Source organism: Chiloscyllium plagiosum, chromosome 2, assembly GCF_004010195.1.
Source record: "Chiloscyllium plagiosum isolate BGI_BamShark_2017 chromosome 2, ASM401019v2, whole genome shotgun sequence".
Taxonomy (NCBI): Eukaryota; Metazoa; Chordata; class Chondrichthyes; order Orectolobiformes; family Hemiscylliidae; genus Chiloscyllium; species Chiloscyllium plagiosum.
In genome coordinates, this window is record NC_057711.1 from 60,260,850 (window position 1) to 60,284,147 (window position 23,298).

The window sequence follows — 23,298 nt, forward strand, 5'->3', positions numbered from 1 at the left end:
CTAATTTAAAAGCAGTACTTCATGTTGTAATCTCAGCATAATCTCCAGTGCCACATGCTAATGAGCACAGGAATAGAAGGATTCATTTTTTGAACATCTGTTTAGAGAACTGGTGTTGGATGGAGGGCATCAGAGTTCTGAGGCATTGGTATTGGGAAAGGTGGGATCTGTACATGCTGGATGGATTAAACTTAACAAGATCAGGACTAACATCCTACAAGGTGATTTACTGGTGCTGTTTGAGAGAGAGGTCACTGAAGGCTAACATGCATGTGCAGCTGGCAACGAAAACTAATGGCATGTTACTCTTTCTCACAAGATACCAATGACCTAATGGCTGTGACAATAATTGTGGGAAAAAGGTTTCAAAGTGGGTGATCGGACATAATCAGATCGAAAGGGTGGATCAGTCTTGATGGGCTGAATGACCAACTCTGCTCCTGTGTTGCGTCCAGTAGTTAGTTAGAGATCAAGAAATGACAAGTAGTGAAGAAGGTCTAAAATGTTCTGATTGCACCTTTTAGCAAGTAAGCATTTTTCATGATAATTTAAGTGCATGTTCAATAAATATGTAGTTTATTTTGTGATGAACGTTGTGTAATTTATATACATTTTAAATACGATTTTATTTGGAGTTTTGAATTTTGAACTTGTGGCTTATGTGTTTTCTACGTATCTGAAGAGATTTAATGATTAAATTGTAAGTATTTTTATAGCCATAAGATTTAGTTTACCAAACAGTATTGGAGAGAGACTTACTGCAAAGTAACAGATTTGCTTACATTATGAGAGCGAACAAAATAAAAGTATTTTGCATTTGGCCGTCAGACAGAAAATTCTGGACTTTTTTTGTTTAGGGGAAAGACCCATATCTTGCTGGGATGGGACAAAAAGCTTTTTAGCTTCTGTTGGACAGTTTTGGTAAACTCTTGACTGAAGCTTGATGTGTAAAACAGTTCCTGCTGATAAGGTGATTTAGGGCTATTATGAAAGAGCTTTCCTCAAAGTGAAGAGTATAAAGATTCCAGGTGGGAAGCTGAAAAAGTATAAGCCTAGTTGTATGAAGCCTCCAGGAAAAGGCTATTAGTTACAAAGGTTGGGCATTGTAGTTAGAGTTAAATTAAGCCTACAGATGGGAAATGGAAGGGAGTTCTCTCTATGAGTACTGTTAAGGAGGGTTATGGGATGAATGGGATTGTATTGTACTGTGTGTTTCTAAATCTTTTAAACATCTGCAATATGTAAATAGTTTGGTTTATTTTTTTCTTTCTATTATTTTGCATAATAAACTTCAGTTTTATTGTCAGAACTGAACCGGCAGCATTGCATGTTTGTGTTATCATGAAAGACTACCTTAATAAAACCAAGAAAACAAAATATGATCTATCAAGCCAGATTTGAGTCTGGGATTTACTTTGTCCTCAGTAATAACAGTAGCTGGGGTCATAATAATAGGCATTCCTTTCTAAAAATAGGTAAATTGTTGTGACATCATTCCATCATTTTATCTTGTGTTACATCCAGGTGGTGATTTCCTTTCATTTTTACGGAAGAAGAAAGATGAATTAAAGATGAAGCAACTTGTGAAGATGTCTTTGGATGCTGCTGCTGGTATGGCTTATCTCGAAGGAAAGAACTGTATTCACAGGTGAGGAAAATATTCCCATTTCATCTGCAGGCCTTTCCAATTTCATGTGATTTTATTTACAGAGAATTTTTGGCTGTTGCAGAAACTGTACTTCACAATGCATCCAATTTTTTGGCTGTTTGCCTGCTAGAAGGGCTTATGCCCGAAACGTCGATTCTCCTGTTCCTGGATGCTGCCTGACCTGCTGCGCTTTTCCAGCAACACATTTTCAGCTCTGATCTCCAGCATCTGCAGACCTCACTTTCTCCTGTTTGCCTGCTATATCTAATAGTGTGATCTGTGTCCCCACTGTATTCAAATGTTTCTCTGTTACTTTTTGACAGCCAAGAAGTTTAATTTCTGATTGCTGTATCTGCAATAGAACTGGGAAACCAAAACATATAATATAAAAGGATAATATTGATATCATAAAGCATATTTTAATATGGATAGTATTGTTTTAGGAGGAAAGAAAAACTATGAATTCAACGCATCAAGGACTATACAACAAGATAATAAAACATTTTAAATTCACATGAGTAAAATGAAAACGAATGGGAGTAGACCCATTCAGGGCCATAGGATAATGCTACTGGTAATGAAAGATGACACATTTCAAATCTCCAGCATAATAGAGGAGTAGGGTGTTCTGCACATAAAACCTTTTTTGTCATTTGAACAGATCATGACTGATCATCTATCTCTTTGCCGTTTATCTCCACTTTACCTATATCTCATGATACCATTAGTATCCTAAAATTTATTAACTTCTGACTTGCCAATAATTGAGCTTCCACAGGTCTCTAATGCAGGGAATTCCAAAGATTTGCCACTTGTTGAGTAAATAACTTACTCTTCATCTAAATGGCTTACCCCTAATTCCAGAACTCTACCTCTGGTTCTAGACTAACTGGCCATGCAACATTTCCAATAGATATCTACCAAGTCATGTCTTGTACAATTTTTGTTGTAAGTTTTAGTGTGATCACCTCTCATCCTTTGTAACTAGAGAATGAAGGCTCAGTTTCTTGAATCTCTCCTCAGAAGACAGTTCCACCATCCCATGAATTAGTCTTGTGATCCTCTGTACTCCTACTTTGATAAATATATTCTTCCTTGGATAAAGAAACCAAAATTATACACAGTACTCAAGGTGCAGTCTCACCAAGGGTTTTTGCAGTTGCACAAGACATCTTTATTCCTGCACTCAAATCCCCATGCACTAAAGGCCAACATAGCATTTACCTTCCGGGCTGCATCTGCATGTTAGTATTTTGTGATTCATGAACAAGGACACTCCTGTCCATTTGGACTTTACAGCTTCCCACCTCTCACCTATTTACTTGGCCCTTCTGTTTTCTCATCCAAAATGGTCAATGCATACCTGGATCATATTCCATGTGTGATGCTGTTGCCCAGTCACTGAGCTGGTCCAAATTTAGATTAGGTTAGATGATTGGATTCCCTACAGTGTGAGAACAGGCCCTTTGACCCAACTAATCCACACCCTCTGAAGAGTAACCCACCCAGACACATTCCCTATATTTCCCCTGACTAATGCACCTAACCCTATGGGCAATTTAGCATGGCCAATTCACCTAACCTGCACATCTTTGGACTGTGGGAGGAATCCAGAGCACCCGGAGGAAACCCATGCAGACACAGGGAGAATGTGCAAACTCCACACAGACAGTCGCTCGAGGCTGGAATTGAACCCAGGTCCCTGGTGCTGTGAGGCAACAGTGCTAACCACTGAACCACTGTGGCGCCCCAGATCTCTGTGAAGTCTCCTTGGATCATCTTTATGTCACATTTCCACCTAATTTTGGTCATTGATAAAATTAGGAATAATAACGTTGGTCCCTACTTAGAAATTATTTACATAGATTGTGAGTAGCTATGGTTCAAGCATTGATCCTATGGTGCCTATTGGTAACAGCCTACTATCCTAAGAATGAACTGTTTATTCCTACTCACTGATTTTTGTTATGAAGATGGTTCATATTTATTAATCTTTATGGACTTGGCTTTGGAAGAATATGGAGATGCACAGATTGACCTTTTTAAAAAAGCAATGAAAAGCATTATTGGAGCATATTTTATACACATTACCGTTGGCTAGAAAATGTTTTTTTCTATTTTAAACTGAATGTGTAGAAAGAGACATTCATTTTTTTCCCCCTTACCTGAAGTGTGTGTGCATGTGGTTTGGTTTACTTTGAAGATGCGGGTAAACATTTGTTTTCATACAAGTTGTGAGAACCAACCCTAAAGTCTCCAATTGATTCATCTATTCATTTTATATCCAATATATAGGAAAAGCATACAATTGGTCATATTGAAACTTGGGTATAATATTTTTGTTTGATGTTGTGACTTAAGAAGTAACTGGCACAACAGTTCATTTATTCCATCTTGGATATAACAAAAAAAGGAAAATTGCAATGGAATATTGCATGTAGTCAGTATGTAATAAGGAACAGGCTAAGAATAATTAGAAAAGTATTTTTTTAAAAATCAGTTTGCTTCTGCATTTTTATGTCACATTTTTTTGGAAGTGGCTAAGGCTTTGCTGAAGGTTGAAGACTTTTCCCTGGGTGATTTGCAAAAAAAAAAGTCAAGGCTGAATTATTAGAATTGGTGGATAAGTTTAGGTTAAAATTAAAAGGAGGAACTAGGAAGACAGCAACGATTGAGTTAAGCACACAACCTTAGAAATTGCAGGAAAGACAAAGCATATTAGTCTATAATTCAGCTGAACTAACAAGAATTCTTTGTAGATGAAGCAACTTGAACCAGAAAGAGAATTAGAAGTGAAAGAAAAGAACAATAAATACCATGTTAAAAATGTTGATTGCTCGTTCACAAATCACACAGCAGACCTACTTCCCCATATGTTGGGGACATTGTGGTGAATCTAAGAGTGGGGGAAATGCACAGGGGAAAGAAGTAATGTGGAAAATGATAAACAGACAATGGCAGAAAGGGACAGACAATACAGAATTAAGAACAAATCAGATAAAATGAGAGATTACGTAAATAGTGAAAGACATTGTGACTTACTGGAACTTAGAAGGATGAGAGGAGATTTAATTGAAGTATATAAAATGCTAAAGGGATTTGACAAAGCAGACATAGAGTGGACATTTTCCCTTATGGAGAAATCTAGGAAACAAAGATATAGTTCCATACTATGGGGGTGGTGGATTTAAAGAAGAGATGAAGAAAAATTACTTTTTTCAAAGGATCATGAGTCTATGGATTCACTACCTCACAGTGCAGTGAACACCGGGCCACTGAATAAATTTAAGGAGTGAATGGACAGATTTTTAATTAGCTACAGGGTAAAGGGTTGTGGGGAGTGGGTAGGAAAGTGAAGTTGATACTGGAATGAGAACATGGTTGATCTTTTCCAATGGTTGTGCAAACTTGATGGGCTGAATTGCCTACTCATGCTAGCTCTTATGTTCTTATTTGAATTTATGTAGCATTTGAAGCAAAACAAATGACCTGGTAGTACAAATTGGGATAAGTAAGTATGATCTAGTCACCAGTAAGAAGGTATCAGCAAATCCAGAGGAATGACCTAAATTCAAGTAACCAGGATAGAGAAGCAGTCTGGATAGAGATGTGGAATGATAAAGTCAAGAGGCCACTTGTGGGATTTGTGTGTAAACCCTCTAACTGTAATCACATGGAATGACAGAGTTTCAAGGACGAAACAATGGGAGCTTGTCAAAAGGGTACTGCAATTATCACTTGGGAGTTTAGGTTGCATATAGTCTGGAAAATTCAATTCAATAAAGATAATTTAGCTGAGGACCAGCATGTCATGACACAAATTGGAGAATAGTTGAAACTAGACCTGATTTTGACAAACAAGATAGGACTAATTACTGACCTCTTAGTGATTGATTTTTATACAAAAATTTTATCCAATTTTGAATTTAAACAAAGAGTGTTATGAGACTATGAGAGCAGAGTTTATGAAAGTAAACTGGCAAATTAGGTTAAGGGATAAGTCAGTAGAGATGCAGTAGCAAACATTTAAGGGGATATTTCAGAAAGATACATTCAACAAGTAAGACATTTTAAAGGGACAGAACTGCCATCCATGGTGAACTTCAAAAAAAAGTCAAAGGTAGAATCAAACTCAAAGAAAATACAATTGTGCAAAGATAGGTGGGAAATTAGAAGACCTCTATCAGGTAACCCCTCAGCCTCCAACAGGCCTAGAATATTTTAGATGTCTGCACAGAAACCTAAGGTCAGCCCCCAAATGTTCCCAAAGCGCCCAGGAAAGTTCACTGTCAAGGGCAATTAGAGAAAAGTACCTCCTGTTTCCCCCACCCTCTCCAAATAAATGGAAGGAAATGGTGAAATGTTGCTCCTTAAATCCTCTTCTCTTGAGGCTGCTGCTGATATCAGCAATAAATGTGGTAAAGAAACAACTTGAGTTTAGAGGAGCAATTGGAGTTAGTGCTGGGGTGACTGAGAAAGGCGCTGGGGCAAAAGAAGCTGGGATCAGAGAACTGAGGGCTGGGAAGTGGGTCACAAAGAGCTGCTCAGTAAAGTGAGATTTTTACAAGGGAATCCTTTGCTGAGGCTGGAAGTGCCTTTTTGTAGAATCCCTGAAAGCAGGCCATTCAGCACATCGAGACCACACTGACCCTCCAAAAAGCATCCCATCCAAACCCACCCTATTTCTGTAAGCTTGCATTTCCCATGACTAATTCATCTAGTTGCACATCCCTTTTTACACCTGCAAGTTGTTGTATCTGGGTTGTGAGGACACTATCGAGGGGACTGTGTGATGAATATCAAGGTGACAGCTAAGATAAATGATCGTGGGGAGGGGAATAAGGAGTCTGCAAGGGAAGTATGAGGCGTGAAGAAGATTGTAAAGTGTGAGACAAATAACGTTGCGTGGAAGCTGTCGAGAGAAACAAGTTATAAGAGCGGTGTGAGGGATAAGAAGGAGGCTGTGAGGAGGGACAAAGCGTTTGCCAGAGAACTTTGGGAAAGATAGAAGTTGTTAAGGAGAGAGAACAGTTTCAAACCTGTCAAGAAAGCAAAAGCTAGCTAACTAGAATCCAAACTAACTTTCAATCATGGAGTTAATGCCATCCTTGCAAAATAATATGGAATCTCAAGTTTAAGTTCAAGATTACTTGGAAAAATGCAGTGAATTGTGTTGTAATAAACACTGAGTATTAAATTTAAATGTGAGATTGAGAACCAAGATGCAGTCAGTATGCTTATAACTGTCTATTTAAAATCTTCTGTCTTTGTGCATGTGTGATGGAACATTTGCTATAATATCATCAATTTAGGGAAGGTGTGTTCAAGGTAATGAATTTTCGTATGTACAGTTATTTGTTGTTTTGAGAAAAACACTTTTTTTAAAGCTGAAACTTATATTGTACCAGTTGAAATGCTATGATGTTGATGAAATGAATGCTTTGTGCATTGAGGATGTATCTATGAAGATGGACGAGGGACATTCAGTAGATGTAGTGTACCTGGACTTTTGATAAAGTCCCACATAGGTTAGTGAGCAAAGTTAGGGCGCATGGTATTGGGGGCAAAGTACTAACATAGATTGAAAGTTGGTTGGCTGATAGGAAACAAAGAGTAATGATAAACGGCTCCATTTCGGAATGGCAGGCAGTGACCAGTGGGGTACCGCAGGGATCCGTACTAGGACCACAGCTTTTTACAATATATGTTTATGATATAGAAGATGGTATTAGTAATAACATTAGCAAATTTGCTGATGATACTAAGCTGGGTGGCAGGGTGAAATGTGATGAGGATGTTAGGAGATTACAGGGTGACCTGGACAAGTTAAGTGAGTGGGCAGATGCATGGCAGATGCAGTTTAATGTGGATAAATGTATGGTTATCCACTTTGGTGGCAAGAACAGGAAGGCGGATTACTACCTAAATGGAATCAATTTAGGTAAAGGGGCAGTTCAGAGAGATCTGGGTGTTCTTGTACGACAGTCAATGAAGATAAGCATGCAGGTACAGCAGGTAGTGAAGAAGGCTAATAGCTAATTCTTGAGCGGCACGGTTGCACAGTGGTTAGCACTGCTGCCTCACAGCGCCAGAGACCTGGGTTCAATTCCCGACTCAGGCAACTGACTGTGTGGAGTTTGCACATCTCCCCGTGTCTGCGTGGGTTTCCTCCGGGTGCTCCGGTTTCCTCCCACACTCCAAAGATGTGTAGGTCAGGTGAATTGGCCATGCTAAATTGCCCATAGTGTTAGGTAAAGGGGTAAATGTAGGGTAATGAGTGGGTTGTGCTTCGGCGGATCGGTGTGGACTTGTTGTGCCGAAGGGCCTGTTTCCACACTGTAAGTAATCTAATCTAATCTAATAGCATGCTGGCCTTCATAACAAGAGGGATTGAGTATAGAAGCAAAGAGGTTCTTCTGCAGCTGTACAGGGCCCTGGTGAGACCACACCTGGAGTACTGTGTGCAGTTCTGGTCTCCGAATTTGAGGAAAGACATTCTGGCTATTGAGGGAGTGCAGCGTAGGTTCACGAGGTCGATTCCTGGAATGGCGGGATTACCTTACACTGAAAGACTGGAGCGACTGGGCTTGTATACCCTTGAGTTTAGAAGACTGAGAGGGGATCTGATTGAGACATATGAGATTATTAAAGGATTGGACACTCTGGAGGCAGGATACATGTTTCAGCTGATGGGTGAATGCCCGAACCAGAGGACACAGCTTAAAAATATGGGGTAGACCATTTAGGACAGAGATGAGGAGAAACTTCTTAACCCAGAGAGTGGTAGCTGTGTGGAATGCTCTGCCCCAGAGGGCAGTGGAGGCCCAGTCTCTGGATTCATTTAAGAAAGAGTTGGATAGAGCTCTCAAGGATTGTGGAATCAAGGGTTATGGAGATAAGGCAGGAACAGAATACTGATTAAGGATGATCAGCCATGATCATATTGAATGGCGGTGCAGGTTCGAAGGGCAGAATGGCCTACTCCTGCACCTATTGTCTATTGTTTATGCTTCTGCACAACTTAATACACCAGATGTCAACATGCGTATTATGAGGGTATTGTCTGTGACTGTGTCATCTAAAGACTTAGTGAGAATGAAAAAGTAACCCTTGAGGAAACTTCAAAAGAAGCCCTCAAAAAAGAAAAATGATTGAGCCTTGTTGCACAGATATCCAACAGCTGATTGACCACCTACAAACACAACATTTGTGCTATGATTTCAACCAGCAGCGTATTCCTCTAATGTTTATTGACTTAGGTTTGCTTGGATTCTTTGATGGCACACTTAGTCAAATGTTGATTTGATATCAAAAGCTTTCATTCAAGCTCATCTCTGAAATTCTGGTCTATTTTCCATGTTTGAACCAAAGTTGTAATGACGATTTTATATTGTGTATCATAATGTAAAATAAGAAATATTATTCAGAGAGGGCTATAAGGGTTCTCAAGACTGCTGCACCATAAGAACAAGATTGTATCCAGTCCTCGATATCAAATTCACTTTCATGCTGATGCCCAAATCCCTTGATTTCCCAAACTTTATCCGTTTCAGTTCTGAACTTTTTTTATTCTTTCACGATATACTCAATTGTGTGTAAATACGTCACACACGTGTGTGTATTAGTCATGCCCACTAATGAGAACAAACAACACCAAGACGTGATCAAACTTGAGAGAAAATTCAAGAAGCTTTTGATACAGCTATGTTAGTAATACTTCATTATAAAAGTTAAAACCACAGGAAAACAGATTAGAGCTTAAAACTGAATGAAGATCCATTTAAGATATGACATAAGATTCCCTGCCTCATAAAATGAGTGCTATCAGAAACAAGCACGCCCTGTGAAATCGTATGTTTATATTTCAATTTACAAGTAATGCCACAATCGGTTAAGTGCTGCAAGTAGGTTGAAATTGTTTGAACAATTCAGGATAATTAAAGATGAAACACCATATCTGCTCCCAGGAGAAACAATTCCACTCCAGGACATCCTAGATGGCTTCCAATTTCAAGGATCACAGTTTCCCCCGATGTGGTCAACAATGCCCTCTGGAATCTCCTCCACTTCCCGCACCTCCGCCCTGGAATCCGGCCCCCCCCAACCCACAACCTTCTCACCCCGGTCCTCACCTTCCACCCCACTAATTTCTGGATATAGCACATTATCCTCTGCCACTTCTGCCACCTATAATCAGACTCCACCACCAGAGATATATTTCCCTCCCCACCCGTGCCAACATTCCGCAGAGACCACTCCTTCCATGACTTCCTTGTTGGGTCTATGCCCCCTCACCCCACCAACCCACCCTTCAATCTCAGTACCTTCCCTTGATGCTGCAAGAGGTGAAAAACCTGTGCTCATACCTTCCCCCTCACCTCTGTCCAAGACCCCAAAGGATCCTTCGACATCCAGCAGAATTTTCTTGCACCTCGTCTACTGTCTCCATTGCTCTCGATAACAACTCGTGGAACGTTTCAGGGAATGTCTCTGGGTCACACGCACCAAACAACCCTACTGACTTGTGGCTGACCACTTCAACTCCCCCTTCCACTCCGCCAAGGACATGCGAGTCCTCGGCCGCCTCCACTGCCAAATCCAAGCCACCTGACGCTTGGAGGAAGAAAGCCTCATCTTCTGCCTTGGGACCCTCAACGTTGATTTCACAAGTTTCCTCAAATCCCCTCTCCCCACCTCATCCCAGATCCAACCCTCCAACTTGGCACCACCCTCTTGAACTGTCAAACCTGTCTATCTTCCTTCACACCTATTCCCTCCATCCTCCCCTCTGACCTATCACGATCACCCTCTCCCACCTCCATCTACCTACCGCCTTCCCAGCTACCTTCGCTCCAGCTCCACCCCCATCTTCCTGTTTATCTTTCAGCCCCCTTGCTCGCTCCCCCCCTCCCCATTCATGATGAAGGACTTATGTCCGAAATGTCGATTCTCCTGCTCCTCTGATGCTGCCTGACCTGCTGTGCTTTTCCAGTGCCACACTTTGACTCAAAATATTAACTCTGCTTCTCTCTCTACAATACTCCTCTGATGCTGCCAGATGTGCCAAGTTTCTTCAGCACTTTCTATTTGTGCAGTAGAATTAATATTTGCAATCAGGGCTAAATTTATGACTTTAATATTAACAGAATTATGTAGGAAGCAGTTAAAATCACTTCTTGGCAATATGTTCTACAAGCAATCTGATAGCTGGATTTTCAGAAATTAAGTGAGAGTAAATCATTGACATTGTTTACATGATACTGTTGGAGAAATTCTTGAGAAGCAGTATAAAACAAAGAATAGGCCAGCTCCTTGGGGACTCTTGACATCATCAAATGAGAGAGAAGAGAAGCCACTGGTGTAGGTGCAGTCGTGACGTTTGAATAGATAAGAATTAGAACCATGAGGTTCTGCATATTGGAGGAGAGACAATGGTGTTGGTAGACCTGATTTAAATTTGAAAGCCGTTAAGAGGTTGAGGAATTATATCAAAAATAAAAATAAAAAGTATGCTCTTCATGGCCACATTGCTTTGAGAAAAGGTTGAAAGAATTTGGGAGATTAATTAATGATGCCCATGGAGCAGAGTGATTTTGTTTATCTATCAGGTGGTATTGATGTGTTAGATGATGGAATTAAAATGTAGTTTTATCCTTGAATTATTTTGTCTTTTCACTTATCAAGTACAATACAATTAGTTGTGTACATTCCTGCATTGTTTATGAAATCTAGTGAAGATTTCCAGAGATCATTGATTTTTCATTTTAATTGCTCTGAATAATTAATTTGGGAAAGATCAAATTATACGAACCAATTCTGACTCTGATGTTTTGCTAGTGCTGGCCATGCTAATTCACAGTAGGAATCTTCACAGAAAAATGTTAAGAATCCAATGGAGAAATATGGATATCTATTATATAGGCATATAGCCAACAAGCATAATGGAAAACAGAATTTTAAATTTATTGCATTTGTTGTTATTTTTAATGAATTAGGTAATGTATTAAAGTCTGCAGTAATTTATATTCTGCTGTTCATGATTTACAGCTTCAGTTACACTTTAGATACTGGCAACACAATGCACTCCAGTAATTTTAATAATAAAATTTAAATGACCAAAGTTCTGAACTAACAATTTGTCTTGACTGCAGAAATAATATCACTCAACTTAATTCTGTTTTCAACTTCTGCTGCTACATGTATATTTGCTTATACATGAATCAATCCAATCTAATTTATTCACTGTAACTATTCTCTAAATGAAGTTCCGGTCTAAGACTTGTTGATTACATCCATCTCTTGAAAATCATTGATTTGTTGCATATTATCACAATATAATACCCAACTGGATCTTCCTTTCACTAAAATGTTTCAACTTGTTCAGCAAAAAGACTTTTTGATCGCAATGTATTACTTTATTCTATCCTTAAAGTTCATTAAAAACATTCACCAATCATTTACTTTTGTTTAAGTTAAATTTGCAGTTACATTTTTTCTTTCCTTGGCTCCCATTTAGTTTATTTTACTTCATAGACAAAGCAACATTGGGATTATAGGGTAATCAATCTGTAAAAGAAAATGTTCATGCAACATTGTTATATATAATAAGTGATTTTGTCCAATGAAATGCTCATTAACCAACCTAGCTGATTGGATTCAAGCTCAAATTTCATAGGAGTTAATGGCTGGTGTGAATACTTGAAAATAGGTTAGCTGTGCTGGGAAGGGTGTGTAATCATAGTATCAGTGCTCTGAAGATGTTGAACTCAGTGTTGAGTTCTGAAACTGTAAAATGTTTAAACAGAAAATGTGGTGCTGTTCCTCCTGCTTTGCTGGAGCACTGCAGAAAACCCAGAACTGGGTGGTGCTGGGAACTGTTACTAAGCATTGGTAGTAGCGGCAGTGATGATGGATGGTGGCTGTGATCTTGTCTGTGATTCTGGCCTAATGGTATTTAAAGGTTGATTTTCTAGCTGCCCAACACATAATTGATCGATGAAAAAGTATAAATTTCTGACTGACCTGAACTGTGTTCTGTTTAATTCACTGTATATCAATTAAAAACAAAGTAATGATCATCATATGGTCTTATGAAATCTTTAATAAACAATCTTTCGAGATTTAACATGACTGGTTCTCACCGTAAATTCATCATTCCTTAGGCCAAAAATAGGGCCATGAAGTTTCTGGGATGAGTGGGTAGCTTTCCAAGTGTTTGTGTTCATGCTTTCTGTTGCGTCTTTACTGAAGGTAGATGAAGCCTGTTTTCGGCTCGCCATTACAGCAAAGGCACAGTTCTTATTATGTTCAGTAATGGGAACCTGGCTATAGATTACCATATCAATTCACTGGGACCCGAGCAAAGTCTTTTGAACACAGGACTACGAAAGACATGGTGATATATAAAAACGAGTGAGGGCTGCTATGCTGTTGGGAATATGGCTGCCCTCATTCCCACTGTGTTGCATCAAATTGACAGTGAGATGTGTTGCTTCTTGGCAAAATGACATTGGGCTGAATTTTACCAGCCCTCTGTGTGTTGGGAACAGACCCGAGAGAGCCTGTGAAATAACAAGGAGCTGCATCTTGATGGCTTTCTGCAGGTGGCTTCCGTGTAATAGCTTGATAAATTAGTACGTCAGAACCTGAAGTGCCATGACTCAAAGAGGGGATTTAGAGATAAATGACAGCTCTCCCTTCCCCAGTGATCCCTGTGGAGAAGGGTTCACTTGCTCAATAAAGCATATTGCATTACAGCCTCTAAATTTGAATTTTACTTGCCTGTCTGACAGTATCTGCATTTTGGAGCAACTTTCATAGTGGATTCTGAGATATCAGAACATCAGTCCTCTGATTAGGCTGGCAGCATCAGCAGTCTACCCCACCATCCTTAATTGGAATACAGGCGGCCAATTAGGAGATCCCCGATGGTGAATTTGCTGAATCTGTTCCATGGCAAGTGCAAGTTCAGGACCTGATGCTTGGCCAGACACTAAGGTCTTGAAGCTCAAACTAGAATTCAGTCCATTGCTTCTGTGGGAAACTGAAATGATTTGTTACTTGCTGCTGTGTTGGAAGTGTTCATCGAGTTTCACCAGAGTTTTTTAGTATATTAGATCACAAGGTAAATGTGAAGTATGCAGTGATGAATAGATTTTTGAGAGGAGCAAAGGTGGTAATTGTCTAAGTGGATAACACGCAAAAGATAGACTTTTGAGACCAAGGAAATGACAAATTTGAATTACCTTTATAATATTCTTTATTTTTCCATAAATTTAATTTTTGCTTAGTAATAATTAATAGTGAATGACTGACAGCTATAAATGAGTTTTATTTCAAGTACTTTTCCTTTTGAAGTAGGTTGAAAGGATTCAAACCAATCTAATCATTATTCACACAGCCCTGAGTATAACAGCTGGCAACTGGGCACTTAACTATATGTTTGGTAAATATAATAAAGGTTTTTCATATCCAGTGTTTGCTCTTTATGGACAGTAAATGGGGTTGAGCTAAAATATTTGACAAATGATATTCAGTGTTAGAAAAAACATGGATAAGATTAGACTGTGGAGGAGCATTTGCGTCTTTGTGTAGGAGGTGGAGGGAATAGAATTTGACATTGACTAAACCTGCACATTAATTATTCTGGCATTATTAAAAGGAAATCAAATCACATGAAGCTGTGCAAGCTTAATGTAGATTTTAAACACAATCAGTTGTCAGGAATTGGATTGGAATTCAGCTGTGCTGTAAAGAAAAGAAAGCTGATGGTGTATGAATATAGAGGTTTCCTCTTTCTATGGTAACAAAAAAATGCTGTTTTCCCCAAACAAGACTGGGGAATAAATAAATAGGCAAGAACTCACAGCTTCCAATGTCTCCCATATATTGTTGACCTAACATATTTCTAAAAAATCACTTCAAGTCTATGGTAACAAAAAAATGCTGTTTTCCCCAAACAAGACTGGTAATAAATAGGCAAGAACTCACAGCTTCCAATGTCTCCCATATATTGTTGACCTAACATATTTCTAAAAAATCACTTCAAGTCGTGGAGTCATAAAGTATGGAATCAAGCCCTTTGGCCCAACATGTCCATACCAACCCCGTTTCCTAAACTGAACTAGTCCCATTTGCCTGCGTTTGGCCAATGTCCCTCTAAACTTTCCTATCATGTACCTGTCCAAGCCATAGGATTCCTACAGTGTGGAAGCTGGCCATCAGGTCCGAGTCTATACCAACCCTCCGAAGAGCATCCCACCCAGACCTGGCTCTCTATTGTATCCCTGTAACCTTGCATTTCCCATGGCTAATCCAGCTAATCTTCACATCCCTGGACATGATGGGCAATTTAGAATGGCTAATCACCTAATCTGCACATTTTTGGACAGTGAGAGGAATCCGGAGGAAAGCTATGCAGCCACTGAAAGAATGTGCAAACTCCACACGGACAGTCGCCCAAGCATCGAATCGAACCCTTCTATATTCTCATCCAAATCGTTTATATAAATGACAAACAACAGTGGATCCAGCACAGATCCTTCTGGCACACTGCTGGTCGCAAGCCTTCAGTCTAAACAACAATCATCTACCACCATTCTCCTCCTATCAAGCCAATTTTTTATCCAGTTGGATTGCTGACACTGGATCACGTACCTTGGTCTGAATAAGTTTGGAATTTACCTCTTAGTACCTTAATTTAAAAAAAAAATTCAAATTGTTGATAGGCTCACTCTGTCACCCTCAGGATGCTGTTTTAAGTTTTGTGGGGTAGAAAAGAGAAGACGGCATTTCGAAGATTTTTGGTGAATGTAAATATGTATTCCTTTTATAGAGCAGCCTATGGTACATAGTGCTATGAAAAAGACATGCTGTCCCAGTGAATGAAAGGCAAAAAGCTTTCACAACATGTCTCTGTTTTTTCAGCAATATTTAATCTCTGCACTACAGATGAATAATTACCATCTTACTTTTAAAGAATTTAGTTATTCTTTGGTAAATTCCTGAGCAGCCATATATCGATCCTATCATAGATTCCTACAGCATGGAGACAGGCCCTCCAGCCAAACTGGTCCATGCCAAACAAAATCAAGATTAAAATAGTTCTGGAAAAGCACAGCAGGTCAGGCAGCATCCAAGGAACAGGAAAATCGATGTTTCGGGCAAAAGCCCTTCATTATTTCTTTTCCAGCACCACTCTAATCTCGACTCTGATCTCCAGCATCTGCAGTCCTCACTTTCGCCATGCCAACCAAAATGTCCATCCACATTGACCCTATTTCCCTGCACTTTCCCATATCATTCTGAACTTTTGCCATCCATGTATTTGTCCAAATGCCTTTTAAATGTTGTTAATGTACCCTCTTCAACCAATTCCACTGGTAGTTCATTTCATATGTGTACCACCCTCTCTATAAACAAGTTGCCCCTCAGGTTTCTTTTTATTCTTTCCTCCCTAACCTTAAGCAGATGTCCTCTACTCCTTGATTCCCAACCCTGTGAAAAAGATTGAGTGTACTCACCTTATCAATGCCTCTCAATGATCAATGATCTTATCAATGATCTTATACACTTCAAGATTCCTCCCAGTGTCCTATTTTCTAAAGAAGTAAGTCCTAGCTTGTCCAACCTCTCCCTGTATCTCAGACGATTGAGTCCTGGCAATATCCTTGTAAATTTCTTCTACACTCTTTCCAGTTTAATAACATTCTTCCTATAACAAGGTGACCAAAACTGAACATAATACTCCAAGTCTGATCTCACCAACATCCTGTATAACTGCAACATAACTTCTCAACTTTTTTACTCAATGCCCTGACTGAAGACCAGTGTGCCAAAAGCCTCGTTCACTGTCCTGTCTATCTGTGACTCCACTTTCAGAGAACCATGCACCTGAACTCCAAGGTCCCTCTGTTCCACTACACTCATTAAGGCCCTACCTTTCACCATGAAGATTACTTCTCAATCTTGAATTTTTTCAACTATCAAAAGAACCTCTTGCAATCCTCGTTTATATTTCTAGCTGGCTAACTTTCATATTTCATCATCTCTCCAATTATTGCTTTTTTTAAGTTGACCTCTGCTACATTTTAAAGGGTTCCCAATCCTCTGGCTTCCTAATAATCTTCACCACACTATATGCTTTTTCTTTTGCTTTTATGCTGTCCCTGACTTCCCTTGTCAGCCGTGGCTACCTCGTCCTTACCTTAGCATGTCTCTTCTTTCTTGGGATTCATTTCTGCTGTGCCTACTGAATTACACCTAGAAACTCCAGCCGCTGCTGCTCCAACTTCCCTTCCAATCTACTCTGGCCAGTTCATCCCTAATGTCTTTGTAGTTACCCTTACTGAATGTTACGATGTGGAGGCAAACCCCTCTGTTATTTACACCAGAAAAGCTTGCTTCTCCTTGTAATCTGTTAAAATATGAGTGACAGAGAACTCCCAAATACCACTATTAAAAGAAAATAAATTAATTTAATTTCTAACTCTAAAAGTGAACATTAAACAAAAACTATTCACAAATCTAAGCCCCCTTTCTCTTAACTGCTTACTATTTGCCTCCAACTCTATAACAACTCTATAAGACACTTATTAAAATTACATTAACTTAATGTAATTGTCTTCTGTGTCTTCATTCTTCTGGCTACTGATCTCCCTGGGGGATCTTCTTTCTTACTGCGAGTATATTTCATATGAAAAGGTTCCTTTGAAAGAGAGTATTTTCTAATTTCTTTGACAGTAGTATGTTAGATGGGCAATTAGCTCTCCAGGAGTTTCTGTCTCTATGGCAGTTGCTCTCTGACTAATTTTCAAAATGTCCGCATTGTTATAGTCCCGAACATCGGATCATCTCATTGGTTCAATGTTGACGAAACAATAAATTCAAACTTAATTGTGTTTTAGTATCCTGGGGCATAATTTAAACTAATTGGTTAAATTTGAATTGTTTTCAAAATAACAACCAAAACTCAGGTATCCATTTCACAGCCAATGCTACATATTTTCAATTTTCCAGTACACTCCGGGACTGCCAACTTGTCATATACACAGGTGCTTGTAAGCTCTCAGTTCAGAACAGCGTTTTCTCCCGGTCTTAAAGGTACAATACATGCCTTCAACTTTATAATATCAATTATAATACCATTACATCTGATTCTACATTCTCCCTCTGAAACTACCGGGTGAATTTTATCATATTATGGTCATTGACCCATGGGATCCTTCACCTTAAGGTATCTCATTGCACATCAGCAAATCCAGAATTGCCTGTTCCTAGTGGGCTATCTACAAACTATTCTTAATAAAAGGTCATAAACATTACACAAATTCCTTTTCTGGAGATCCAATTCCTCAACTGATTTTCCCAGTCCACTTGCATTTTGAAATTTCTCATGATTATTGTAAGTGTCCTTTTCTGTCTCCTGATTCATTTTCTTCCCCACATCCTGACTGCTACCTACTATGACACAACTTCCATCAGGATGTTTTTTCCCTTTGCCGTTCCTCAACTCTATCCACACAGATTCTATGCCTTCTAACTCCACATCGCTTCTTGCTATTGATTTAATTTGATGTCTTACTAACAAGACAACCCCATCTCCCTCTGCCGATCTGCCTGACTTTCAATAGGACATGTATCCTTCCTTAGATATTTAGTTCCCAGCTCTGATTCTCTTGCAGTAATGTCTGTGATACTCACAACATAATACTTGCCAATTTCAATCTGCACTACGAACTCATTTAACTTGTTTTGTATATTGCATGCATATCAATACAGCGCTGTCAGTTCTATGTTGGCTGCCCCCTTCTCAGAATTGCCTCCTTATCTGCTATACCTGGAAGTTAAATTCCTGAGTCCTTCTATATACTCTATCCTATTACATGTCCTAAAAACCATAATAACCTCTGCTGAGCCTCCTGTCCTTCTTGCATAATTTTTCATGCAGTCTGATCCAATCCCTTTGCCCCACCCTTTTAGTTTACAGTCCTATCCAAAGCTCTAGTTATGCTATTTGCCAGGACTATGGTCCCACCATGATTCGAATGAAGCCTGTCCCATTGGAACAGCTCCTTGTTTATCCAGTACTGATGTCATGAATTCAAACCTGTTTCTCCCAGTGTGTCTTAACAAGATTCACCAATTTATTAAGTTAGCAAAACAAGTACAACAGAAATGATGTAGCTGAAAAATGTGTTGCTGGAAAAGCGCAGCAGGTCAGGCAGCATCCAAGGAGCAGAAATGATGTACTCAGGCGCTGGATTTAGCTATTCCATGATGAAATGGAAATCTTCAGTTGGCGGGAATGCTGTCTCTTCTTTCTCTTTATATATATGTAACTACTGAAAAGGAGACTTTATTACCCCTTTCCAAACCACAACCTGTAGCATTATCAGACCTTTCTCTGAACACTGGTCCAGACGTTTCATGATAAGAATCCTAACTGCCCAGATAATGTATGAACATGGCCAATCTTGGAGTGATTAGGTAGTGTATGCACAACCTGTGATTGGTTTCTTTATTACAGTCATCTTACTGGCATCATATCCCATTATGTACTGATTGGTCTTTTAACATGTCATTCACTAATGGAGTTGTCACTGCTCACTATCGCTTCACTTCTCATTTAACTGAATTTTGTAACTTACTGCTGAGTTAACAAAACATTTTTTTTGACCATTTGTTTTGTAATGGGGGATGTCGTGTCCTGAATTCATACCTTGAATTAATCATCTGAGATTTTGCTTAATTGATACAAATCCCTCAATAACTCAAAACACCTTTGTTTAGAACTTTATCTGCTTGATGTATTTTGCAACTTTATAGCAGAGAATACTGTATTTGGAACAAATTAGTTTAAAGTAATGAAAGTGTGAAAAGTTGCTTACAATGTAAAAATGATACAGAAAATTACAAAGTACAAAGCCATGAAATCACAAAGTAGGTTATAATTAAAAGTTGTACATGGGACTCGGCAAGATAGCGGCGATTCTGTAGAACTGCTGTCGACAACTCTGCCTAATAACCAAGGCGTACTGGTGTTTTTTGCCATCCCTGGCCAACTTATGTGGTGGAATTATTAGTTTAAAACCTGACAGAACACATATTTATTAATATTTGGGAGTGAAAAGGATGCCAAAGGGAAAAGGAGTGAGCAAACTGCAGCAGGGAGGACACTCCTCTGTAGCACTAGACATACCAGAGACTGCAGCAGCAGTAGCCTCTCCTGAACCCCCTGGGGACCTGACAGACTCTCAGGAATTGGCTGCAGTGATGGAGAGACTTACCTTGAAAGTTGGGGCTGCCATTGAAGATATCCGTGGGCAGATTCGTGCCCAGGTCCAACCTATCGCATCCATGCTGCAGAAGCATGAGCAAGAGATCCAGAGACTCGGGGAGCGGCTGGAGGAGGTGGAGGGTCGAACTAAGGCTTCGGAAGCTGTGATGGAGTCCTCATCTAATCGGATTCAGGTGCTGGAGCAAGAGGTGCGGGCCTTGCGATACCATATTGATGACCTCAGAAATCAAGGTCGGAGGATAAATCTCCGAATTGTCGGGCTCCCTGAAGGTGAGCAACCAGTGAGCTTCTTTAAAAGCTGGCTGCCGACATTTTTGGGCCTTCACATCAAGTCCAGCAGGCTGCAGATTGAAAGGGCTTAACGGGTTACAGTGCACAGGTCAGGGCTGTTGCAGCGCCCCTGCCGGGTCCTAGTGCACTTCCACTCATATAAGGACAAGCAAAAGGTGATACAAGCTTCTAGATTACTGGGAAACGATCTGCAGGCACTGCTATACAATGGATCAAAAATCATGTTTTTCCAGGATTTCTCAGCTTTAATTCAAAAGAGGAAGTCCTTCGATGAAGTTAAAAGAGGCTGAGGAACCTGGGCATCAAGTACTTCATGAGATATCCCGCAGTGCTCCGTTTCAGCCACGAGGACTCAGTTTATAAATTTGACTCAGCGGATAAAGCTAAAAACTTCATAGACATTTTAAAATAGACAGACTGGCCTGAAGAATATGGTTAACATTTGTTCTCTTTTCCTTCTTTCCCCATATTTTCCTTTTTTTTTATTCCTTTCTTTCTCCTTAATAATTTCTTTTTTGGAAAGGGGGAAAAAAAATCTTGGAATAAGTTGTTCCTTTTTTTTAATAACTGGATTTTCTGTTGGGAAATTTTGCGGATGTTCTTTGTTGTTCCCCTTTTTTTTGTTTGTTCTGTTTCTCCTTTAGTAACAAGTAGGGGTGACAGGGATGGCTGGAGTGCTCACCCTGACCTTGTCTTTTTTCTGTTGATTTAAGGATCATCTCCTTGTTTTTTTTCTGGCCTAAGGCTGGGGCACAGTCTGCATTTGAAGGAGCTGTGAAGGAAGGGATGGGTAGGGTGAGTGCCCCCTATGGGCAGGGGGAAGGTTTTATAGTTGGTTTTCTTGGTAGTTTTTTATGGATATAGTCCTTCGACTCTGAGTCTTTATTTACTTGTGCTTGGCGCTTTGTAAGCAGTCCCCCCCCCTCCCCTCCCCCCCCCCCCCCACCAGGGGTTCAAGGGAATCTGAAAGGGGAATATGGCTAAGTGTCTTATTAAATGGTGTACCTGGAACATTAAGGGAAGTCATTCGCCTGTTAAAAAGAAAAAGGTGCTTTCTAGCCTTAAGAGGGAAAGGGTTGATATTGCTTTTTGGCAGGAAACCCATCTTGATGATGGGAACATCTGAAATTACAACAGGGGGTTATGACTGGGTATTCTTTTCATTCTTTACTACTAAAAGTAGGGGAGTGGCGGTACTTATCCAGAAAAATCTGCGTTCACATTATATGAGTAGGGATGGTTTGTGATACTTACCAAAGCCCTGATACATGGGGAGGAATATGGCATTTTAAATGTCTACTGTCTCCGGTGCATCCTCTCAAATTTTTGATTAGTGCTTTCTCTAAGTTGAGTGCTTTTGGAACACGGCACATTATTATAGGGGGGGGAATTTTAATTGTCTTTTGGATCCGACAGTGGACAGGATGCCTTGTGGGTCCCCAACTATTTCTTTGCAGGCCAAGCAGGTGGTTGACTTATGCGAGGAGTTGGGGCTGTTGGATGTTTGGAGATGTCTTCACCCTACCGGCAGGGACTTCATTTTTTCAAACCCATATAAATGTCACAAGTGGATTGACCTCTTTCTGGCTCCCTCGGCCCTTCTGGATTCGATTATGGGTTTTAAAATTGGAAATATAGCTATCTCTGATCACGCGGCATTATATTTGGAGATTAAGCCGACAGTGAAGGGCTAGGTTTGCGGCACTGGCGGTTGGACCCTTTTCTCCTTAAGGATTGCAAATTTGTGGAATACGTTTTGAAGGAGTTTCAAGAATTCTTGACTATCAACTCTGGCACGGCTAATAGTCCGTCCATGCTATGGGAGACTGCTAAGGCCTTTGCTAGGGATTAGCTATTTCTTATTCGGCTAGCTGGAAACGACAGAAGGAGGAACAGCAGCGTCTACTTGAGGTGTGGTTGAAAGCTGTCGAGGTGGCACATTTTGCGCGGCCTTCGATGACTAAGCTACAGCGGATCACAGCCCTCCAGGCTGCCATGAATTCAATACTGACACAAAACGCAAAGAAAGAACTTGCTTTTGCTAGACAGAGGCTGTTCGAATATGAGTATTGGCCAGGGAAGTATTTAGCGTACCTGACTAGGAAAAAGCGTGCTTCTCAATCCATTACCGCAATCAGAGACAGCGTATGATGCTAAAAACATTAACGAGGCTTTTTGGAGCTTTTACTCTGAATTGTATCGGTCTGAAGGTTGAGGACAGGAGAGCTAAAATGAAGGTCTTTTTTTAAGAACCTGGACCTCCCAGGGATAACCTTGGAACAGGCCTCTCTCTTTAATGACCCCTTGACAGTTCAGGAAATACAGGAGGCAGCTAGGCAACTTCAGAGTGGGAAAGCGCCTGGCCCTGATGGTCTCCCGGGTGAGTTTCATAAGGAGTTTATAGGGATTCTGTCAGGGCCAATGTTGGAGATGTACAATCACTCCTATATGCATGAACGCCTACCACCATCTTTGAGAGAAGCTAATATTTCCTTAATTCTTAAGAACAGGAAGGTTCCTGAGGATTGTGCCTCATACAGGCCCATCTCTCTATTAAATTCAGATTTCAAGATTCTGTCCAAGATCCTGGCGCTGATATTGGAAAAGGTATTATTAAAGAGGACCAGACAGGCTTTATATGGGGCCATAGGTCCTCTAATAATATTAGAAGGTTGCTGAATGTGGTCCAAGTGTGTCAGCAACGATCGATTCAGGGATTGGTGATTTCCTTAGATGCAGAAAAAGCATTTGGCCAGGTGGAATAGCTGTATCTTTTTTATGGGTAAAAACAAGGACTGCAGATGCTGGAAACCAGATTCTAGATTAGAGTGGTACTGGAAAAGCACAGCAGTTCAGGCAGCATCCGAGGAGCAGGAAAATCAATGTTTCGGGCAAAAGACAGAGCTCTATTCCTGATGAAGGGTTTTTGCCCAAAACATTGATTTTCCTGCTCCTCAGATGCTGTCTGAACTGCTGTGCTTTTCCAGCACGTGTCTTTTTTATGTCTCCGGACAGTTTGGGTTGGGTGGGGTCTTTGCTAAGTGGGTGGAGGTTTTATATC

General features: G+C 40.1%; 1 protein-coding gene across 4 annotated transcripts in view; it reads left to right on the plus strand.

Moving 5' to 3' along the window:
• Window positions 1-23,298, plus strand: part of fer (fer (fps/fes related) tyrosine kinase) — a 205,465-nt gene that overhangs the window by 165,931 nt on the left and 16,236 nt on the right. For all 4 annotated transcript variants that reach the window (XM_043710357.1, XM_043710364.1, XM_043710372.1 and 1 more), the window contains one exon: window positions 1,525-1,648. In XM_043710357.1, coding sequence (XP_043566292.1) covers window positions 1,525-1,648 — 124 coding nt within the window. The remainder of the gene's footprint in view (window positions 1-1,524; window positions 1,649-23,298) is intronic.